Below are 8,786 nucleotides of genomic sequence, written 5' to 3' on the forward strand. Positions count from 1 at the left end.
TGCTGAACCCCGTTCAGGTATTTACAGTGTAAAGGCACTGTAATAAAACCAAGGTTTGGATCAGAATAGACATCACTTTGCTTACACAATGGCAGTAGGATCTTGTGGAAGATCAGTAAAGGAAACAAATTCATGCAGTTTGTTCTTTTAGAAAGGCACAGCTTCACAGAGAGAACCAAAAAGTGCAGAGGCTTCTCCCAGCCCCAGGTTTGTTAGGATTCTAATACCAGTCCATTTTTTTTGCTTACAGTAATACATGCAGTAATTCAGTTAATGAGAAGTCTCTGACTTTTGAAACAGTGTACACTTTTTGGAAAATGAGCCATTTAAATCTTTCTAGGAAACCTATATTTGTTTAAATCCTCACTTTATTTGTGGAAATGTCAGCCTTGACAGTTTCACCCTGTGTAGTTGCTTTGCCCTTAAAATCCACTGGGATGTCTCAGGATGTTGACGTAAGGCAGGCAGTTGTTCCTTGGATTTCCTGGCTTCACCTTAATACTTTTCCTTTGAAGTTCAAAACCCAGCTATAAAATACAGCCTAAGAAAAATCACTGTGTTTAAATGCATCCCAATAAGGCTTTAAAGAATAAACCTCTTTGTGTGCCGAGTATTTTAAAATTACTTTTATCTGAAGTCTTTCATCTTTACAGAATTCATCATCATGCTTCTAGATACAGACTTTTCCAAGGGTTCTGTCAACTCGGTTTATCAACGCCATTTAATCCTAGGAAGGCAGCTGGAGCTCTGTTGTGAATTTGGGAAATAAATCCTGCTCATAAAAGTCAAGACAGCTCATTTACTAATGTGATACTGCAAATGGAGAATCTTTGTTTTGTGTTAATTTCTTGAAGTTTTTTATCTGTGAGGCAAATGCTGAGTCATGTTCTGTGAACTTACAGAATTCCTTATTTTCCTTTTTTTTCTAGGTTTTTGATCTCAGCAAAATTGCACCTGCTAAAGCACTCCAGCTCTGCACTTTGCTGCCTTGCAACGCTGTCAGGGTTCTGGTCTGTGGTGGGGATGGCACAGTGGGCTGGGTCCTGGATGCAATTGATGAAATGAAGATAAAGGTATTGTGTTTTAAATTAAAAGGTGAAATGAGTTTTGAAGCTGCTGAAGTTCTACCCTTCAGCTCTTACCTGCATTTATTGCCTTCATCTTCCTGAATAGGCTTATAAAGGAATATTTGCATAATTGCTTATTCATATTGGGGAGGGGTGTGGTAAGTGCATGTTACGACTCCTTGTAGTTCAGGAAAAATACGAACACTTTAGATTTTAAATTATATTGATAATAGTTCTTCTCTGCAAAACAAGAAGAGAACAAGCTGCAGGATATTTTCTGCATTGTTATTTCCTCTTTGAACAGGTTTATTTTGTCATAACTGGCATTGCTAATATTGGCTAATGTGCTCTGACTGCTCACTTCTCCCAGCACTCTCAATCTTTTATAATAACCTCATAATTTTGCCAGCTATACTGGTTATGTTGCCAGTGCATGAATGAGTGCAGTCATTTGCTTCTGCTCTTTGTCGTATGTTCTGAAGAGTCTGTCTGTCTGCAGCCTTGCCTATTAACTGCAAGTAGAGGAGAAAAAAATAAGCTGTGTTTACTATTGATTTGAAATGGAAGATACTCTCGTTTATAGGGTGCTACTAAGAACTCCTGAGAAAATTAGGAATGGAGAATAATTACAAGGCTTTAGTGCTTTACCTAATAAACTTTTTCTCTAGTGCTGAAGGGAAGAAAGTTTTATGTCAAAGGTGTTTGGTTTTTTTACTGCAGCTTTCTTGTTAATACATAAAGTGTTGTAGCTGAAGGCCATTATTACAACTTCATGCATGGTCAAAGAGCCTCTTTGAGAATTATTGTGTGCTGATAAAGTAGAAATAAAGTAACTATACAGGTTAATGAACATGACTATATGGTTATGTGGTCTTGGGCACTTGATATATTGTCCATCAGAGCCAATATAGTTGATGAAATCTAGGTTTTTCTTTGTTCTGTTCAAATTGAGTCATTTGCATTAGGTAAAATACCATAGAGATTATCAGCAAAACCTTTTTCTTAGCAGCAGTAGGTTATTTGCTCCCTTCCTTTATCTTGACTCTCAAATACAGGTTACCTGGCTGATAACCCTTCTGGAAAAAATAGTAACCAAAGTGCCAGTTTACTGGAAGTGCTTTTCATAGCTGAATTTCAAAGGCCATAGTACAGCTGAAATAATTGTTCACCCTTCTGTGGTGAGGAGAGCCAAGCCCTTTGCTAAGCTGGCTGTTCTGAACATGTGCTGTCACTCTGTGTTCTGCAGAGCTGATTATCACCTGCTCCATCTGTGGGTGACAGTCTGAAACCGAGACACTGACTTTGCTCCTTTGAGTATCTGTATTTCTGTATGTGGTTGAACGCTCTTGTACTCTGTGCATCTGTTATTTCGACCTAACCTCACCTCAGTCTTGTAGGTTCATTTCGTGTCTTGTTTCAGTTCGCAGCCTTGTGTGTTACATCTTTCAGTGTTCATGTCACTTCCCAGATCCCAAGCATCATTCCTTGGAAGGAACACTCTGTTCAGTGTTCATAATGCGTTGTTCCCATATTGTGTTTGTATTCTCTTTCCTTTTCACAATGGTTTAACATTTCCTTCCTTTACATTATGCCTGGGTAAGTAGCTCAATGTGCCACCTGCTCTGCCAGCCCCAGAGCTCTGCTCTGTGTATAACAGGCTGCTGGGAAGGTGAATTTATCTAATCTGAACATCTGGGGATGAAAGGGAGACAATGAGTGCTGAAGCAGGAGCTAATATGCAGTGGTTTTGTATCCTAGGGGCAAGAACGATATATTCCACAAGTTGCAATTTTACCTCTGGGAACAGGGAATGACCTGTCTAATACACTGGGCTGGGGTGCAGGTTATGCTGGAGAAGTCCCTATAGAGCAGATCTTACGAAATGTCATGGAGGCAGATGGAGTCAAACTAGACAGGTAAGGAACAGTGAAAAGATAAAATGTATAGAACCAAATGCTGCTGTAGCTGTACTGATAGTCCATTGCAGCAGTTTTTTTACATGAACACAGGTATTGCCAGAAGGAACTACAACATAACTGAGGTCTGAATTTAGTCTTTCAGTTGTTCTACAGGGCTTAACTCTTCCATAATATACCTAAATTTGAATATTTTGCCTTAATTCCAGTATAGATATGAGATTCCTAACTACAGCTTTGATACTGAGGACTGTCTGTCACAAGTCTATGTACCAACTGTTGTTTTTCAGATGGAAGGTTCAAGTAACAAACAAAGGATACTACAACTTAAGGAAACCAAAGGTATGGTTTGCAAGTATAAATATGAATTCTATTGAGTACCTGTATATTTATAATTTTTTTTGTTGTTATCAGCGTCCCATTAAACACTCTGAATTTTAAACCCTAATAATGATATTTAATAAGGCGTAACTGGAAGTTCTGTCTTACAGGTATTCACAATGAACAACTACTTCTCTATAGGACCTGATGCTCTCATGGCTTTAAATTTCCATGCCCATCGTGAGAAAACTCCCTCTCTGTTTTCCAGCAGAATTATCAATAAGGTGTGTTTGGTAAAGTGACATTTCCTCCTTGGAGTTTTTGATTTGACTTCAGGCTATTTTTAGGTTCACATTCCTTTACCACTACTTCCTTTCATGCCATTTTTAAGAGTTTGAGTTCATTTTTCTTAGGAAGGGGATTCCATGGGTAGAACATGTTTGCAGCCCACTTGACAAGTGTTTTGCCTTGCCTCTGCTTGCTTACAGAATTTGCTGTTTGCTCAGTTTTTGCTCAGAATTTCTCATTTGCTTTGAAACTTCATGGGTTAAGGCCATTGCTTATTTCCTTTTCAAGTGGAAATCTAGTTTCTTATGCAAGTTGTAGCTCATGTCCTGCGGAAGGTTTAGTTTAAGGATGTGCAAATACATCATGTATGAGTTTTTGATAAGGTTTGCACAGCCATAACTGTACATAAATATTTCAAATAGTCTTCCTATGTATTGTCTTTTTCTAACAATGTTTTCTTTTCTTCTTGTTTTGTTTGGGTTTTTTTGGTAGGCTGTTTATTTTTTTTATGGAACCAAAGACTGCTTAGTACAAGAATGTAAAGATCTTAACAAAAAGGTTGAGGTAAGTTTTTTAACTTGTTTATTCTCTGGGGAGACAGTGGAGTGCAAAAACTTACCTTGTGAAAGAAAAGGAGAGAAGCTTTGCATTTACACTATTTGTACTTAATGATATTTGTGTAAGGGTGGCTCTGGCCTTGGAGTTTTTTTGTGTTCCTTTTGCTGTCTGCAGCTTACTTCATGGAATTCATGTCTTTGGGCTTACTGAAAATTCCTAATTTTTTTTCTGACCTTGACTCAGTTCTGTGAGTGCAAGCACTGATATTCAGCTGTCATTTGCTGTAGCACCAGAGGTTTACATAAGTGAGAGTTCCTTTTTTCATTTCTCTACTAACAGAAATTTACTACTGCTCAGGCTATCTTGTGAAATCAGAAGGAATTTTTTAAAAAATATGGAATGGAAACACATTCTCTTTGTACAGGGCCATTTTTTCTGTAAGTGGAAGCCTATTGAATGCATAAAATGAATAATAAGTTCTGTTGAAGTACAGAATTTGATCCACAGTAATTAACTTCTGCTTGTCTTTTAAAGCTAGAGTTGGATGGTGAGAGGATTGAGTTGCCCAATTTGGAAGGCATCATTGTGCTGAATATTGGATACTGGGGAGGTGGCTGCAGGCTCTGGGAAGGAATGGGGGATGAACCTTACCCCTTGGCGAGGTACAGAGGGCATTTTTTGCTTTCTTCTTTCCCTCCAGTAGCTGTGCTTATGTAGCCAGGCTTATCTGCAGGTCAGAGGGGTTCCTTGGGACAGTAGGCTATCTCACATTTGTTTATTTTCCTTGAATTAGAGACTTGGAGTAAAGGCATCCTACACATCAGGGGGGTTTTTAAGACTTTCTCAAAAGGTCTGGCATGACAGACAGCAGTAGCATTGGAGAGGCTATTAACAATAAAGGGAGACTTCAAAAAGTAGAAAATAGATCCATTTCAGAATCTAAAATACCACATCTCATTAGAGATTAAAATGGAAAGTAAAAACAAAACATGTCAAAAATTTTAACTCCCATGTTGGGAGCAACACCGAAGAGAAAAATAGTTGGGAACATTTATTATTCCCTCTTGTGACTTCATTCTTCAGAAGCCATATATATAAATATATTCATAGTTCTGTTCCAAGGCTTACAAATCCTGAATTTCTAGAAAATACTTGGGCAAGGTCCTTTACCCAAATCTAAAAAATTAAGGCATTAAAAGATTTTCCTTTGGATGAATATCTGTGTGAAAAGACAGAAAATTGTACAAGTTCATGGAAGAGAAATCCGCTGTGGGCCTTAAATGTGCACAATGAGCCTTGTAAAGTCATACATCCATCATTTCCAGAAGCCAGCTAGGGTATGCTGGCTGGTGTATGTTCCACAGTTGTGGGGTTTGATGGCTTTCTTTGCTGTTCAGTGTGATTTGTCCTCCAGCACAAATATATAAACATATTGATAGAACAACACTGGTCTTTTCTCTGGGAATAGCAATAAAAGGACTATAATACTTGGGCAGATATGCTGGAGCTCATCAGCATCACTGAAAAGAGTCTCATTTTTTTATTTCATAGACATGATGATGGACTTCTAGAAGTTGTTGGTGTTCATGGTTCTTTCCACTGTGCCCAGATCCAGGTGAAACTGGCAAATCCTGTTCGCTTGGGGCAGGCACATACAGTGAGGGTAAGTGCTACTTAGGAACCTGTTCTAAATTTATTTTAATACACAATACCAAATCTCAAGCACTCAACTGCTTGAATCAGATCTTAAGTTGCAGTTTGCAGTTGAGCTGGATGTTTCTCTTACTTAGTAAAAATTATATATGTCATAATACACAGATGTCTGTTGCTGTGGTTGGTGGCCTATGAGTGCCACTCACAGTTTCTCCCTGGCCAGGCTGCAAATGTGTATTGCAGTTGCAAAAGGTGATTTCAGAGCCCCTGTGAACTGCTGTGATTGTGTTGTGTTTGGTATCAGCTGATCCTGAAGAGCTCCAAGATGCCGATGCAGGTGGACGGGGAGCCCTGGGCGCAGGGGCCCTGCACTGTCACCATCACTCACAAGACCCACGCACTGATGTTGTACCACTCGGGGGAGCAGACGGATGATGATGCCTCCAGCCTGTCAGAGTAACACCAAGGGAGGGAGCAGGTGGATAAAGAAGAGCTGGAGATTTTGTGGGATTTCACATGCAGCAGCGAGGAACTTCAGCTTGTTAAAACACCAATGTCTGATCTAGATTAAGGTTTATGCACTAAGGTTCATACTTGTGAATGAACTAGAGCTGAGGAAAAAGCCATGCTTTTGCACTCATGGAAACTTTCACAGCTGAATTACCACAACTGGTTTGCTTTTAGGTTGGAGGGGATGCCCTCCAGGCTTTCCAGCTGGAGTGCGTTCCTGTAATGGCTGAAAAGGGACAGATGCTGCAGCCCTTCCTTGCTGTGGAATCAGATCTTGTGCACATACACAGTACAATGTTTCAGAGAGATGTTTCATACTCTTGGAAAGGGGAGCAGCTGGGAGTTTGACCTGCTTCCACCTGCCCTCTTCCCCAGAACAGTTCCAGAACAGAAAACCATACCAAGCAGAATATGGGTTAATGTTCTGTCAGCAGCCTGCTCCTGGCTGCCATCTCTGTTTGCTAGCAAGAGCAGTAACTCTGTGCGCCCCTTTGTGCGGTGTGTTTCTGATAAGCTTCACTGGGAGAGTGGAGGATCTGGGAGCTCTGGGGAAGGTGCTCAGCAAGAAAATTGCTCTTGGACCAAAGGTTTCTGGAAATGTTCTTTAGGAGATGATCTTTTTCAGTGGCTTTGTACTTGAGTTCTTGACCTGAGGTCTTGAGTTCCCAACATACAACTCAAAATAATTGTACCATGACTTGCACTGAATGATCCTGTGACTTGACTTTGCTTCAGTTCAGTCAGAAACTAATTCTAGTTTTTGTAAATAGCAGCATCACAGTTCTTAGGGAGGCTTTTTGGAGGAAAACTTGTACAAAGGAGCATCTTTTTTAGGTGTTATGGGGAAAGGGTTTTAAAGAAATAATAATGATTGGCAGATGCGGGGTATTTTTAAAAGACTTGTTAAAGATCTTGGCTCATAATTACCTGAGAATGATCAGTAGTAAGTGTCAGTCTGTTAACTTTCAATTTTAAATGTGGAGGTTGAGAGCTAAGTTTGCAGAGGTGGTATTCATGTGTGTAATTTGATTGTGGAAAAAAAGCATGGAAGCATTTGTTTCTGACTGCCTCTTAGGGGGTCAAAGATACCTTGTTGGTACCCTCATTTCCCTTATGAGTATAAAGTGGGGAAGAAGATTAGTGGTTGATCCTGGTAATAAAGGTTCAGAACACTTATAGCGGTACACTAGGACTGTCAGCTTGGCATATCTGAAGCTTCTCAGGTTAAAAGCTTCTCAGGTGAAAACATCTTCATGGTTAACAAAAGTAAAAGATCTGATTCCTGTTCTTTTTGTTGTAAGAATTCTAAGCCTGCAGCAGGTGATAGCTGAGTTGAGATTTAAAATGTCTCACTGAGTAAATTCAGTTTAGTTACTGAAGGTGCTCTTCCAAGTAGAAAGAGAATTTATCCTGTGTAAGCCAAGATAATAAGTTGAGAGCTTTGGTCTGAACTTTGAATGTTGCTGCTTTTGTCATGATTCCCCCAGGTTTTTTTTTTTTTCCCTTATGCTGACTGAAAATGAGACCACTGGGTAAAGTCGGCTGTGTTTCTAGGTTTTTTAAAATCAAACTGTTTTTCAAAAACATGTAAAATGATGTTTGCATTAACAGTGAACGATCTATTTATATTTTAAAATAATTTATTGGAACTTGGCAAAGTCAGTATTTTTAAAACCTTCAATTGTAATCCTCTTTGGAAAGCATTTTTAACTTGATGGTATTCCTTGTAGAAAGTGTATGTACTAGAACTTCAATACTACTGATTCTCAGTGAATTTACAGCAGTCTGAAAATGTGATTAGAGTGTAATGAACTGTAAAGCAGAAGTCACTTGTAAATTCCATATTCATTAGCCTTATGCACCTCATTTTAATGATTTTATTGTATGTAAATATAGATGAAAAATAATAGTAAAATATATGTATGAAGTGTTTTAAATACCCTAAATATACTATGTTAGATGGATCCATTACCTTTTTTTTTAGTTATGAGCTTCATTTGTAATAGCTTCAAAAATCTTACAAGTTATTATTTTTTTAATAACTTGTAACCATCAGCATCCTAAAAATATTTAAGTTCTATGCTGTAGTTCTTATGTAACTGTTGTTTACAAACAAATGAGGAATCTCTGGAAAAGCAGGGTATGTGCTCTGAAAGGCAGTATTTGAAATGACACCACTGGCTACTTTAAACTATTCATAATGCAGTTCAAAGAGTTCTGTGAAGTTGAACAGATGATTATTCAAATTGGTTTATAGCCCAAGAACTTTTAACTGTTGAAAAACTTCACTCTTTTGACTCCTGAGACCTAGAAAAGAAATAATTGATGCCAAGGTTGGAAGTCTCCCTGTGTTACCACAGGTGAGGGATGAATAGGCTTCTCCACTTGTGCCCCAGTGGGGGCTGTTGTGCTCCCACTCACTGCAGTTTACCAGGACTCCAATCCAACAAGTGTGAAATCCCCTGGGAAAGGT

General features: G+C 38.9%; 1 protein-coding gene across 1 annotated transcript in view; it reads left to right on the forward strand.

The window, feature by feature from the left end:
* Positions 1-8,786, forward strand: part of DGKE (diacylglycerol kinase epsilon) — a gene marked incomplete at its 5' end in the record, with an annotated part of 16,323 nt that overhangs the window by 4,066 nt on the left and 3,471 nt on the right. Inside the window, 9 exons of the mRNA XM_008637580.2 lie at positions 1-17; positions 930-1,073; positions 2,826-2,983; positions 3,274-3,325; positions 3,475-3,588; positions 4,085-4,156; positions 4,685-4,812; positions 5,702-5,813; positions 6,108-8,786. The exon at positions 1-17 is cut by the window's left edge and continues 94 nt beyond it; the exon at positions 6,108-8,786 is cut by the window's right edge and continues 3,471 nt beyond it. Coding sequence (XP_008635802.1) covers positions 1-17; positions 930-1,073; positions 2,826-2,983; positions 3,274-3,325; positions 3,475-3,588; positions 4,085-4,156; positions 4,685-4,812; positions 5,702-5,813; positions 6,108-6,263 — 953 coding nt within the window. The remainder of the gene's footprint in view (positions 18-929; positions 1,074-2,825; positions 2,984-3,273; positions 3,326-3,474; positions 3,589-4,084; positions 4,157-4,684; positions 4,813-5,701; positions 5,814-6,107) is intronic.

The sequence above is a fragment of the Corvus brachyrhynchos genome, unplaced genomic scaffold (assembly GCF_000691975.1).
Source record: "Corvus brachyrhynchos isolate BGI_N302 unplaced genomic scaffold, ASM69197v1 scaffold407, whole genome shotgun sequence".
Lineage (NCBI taxonomy): Eukaryota > Metazoa > Chordata > Aves > Passeriformes > Corvidae > Corvus > Corvus brachyrhynchos.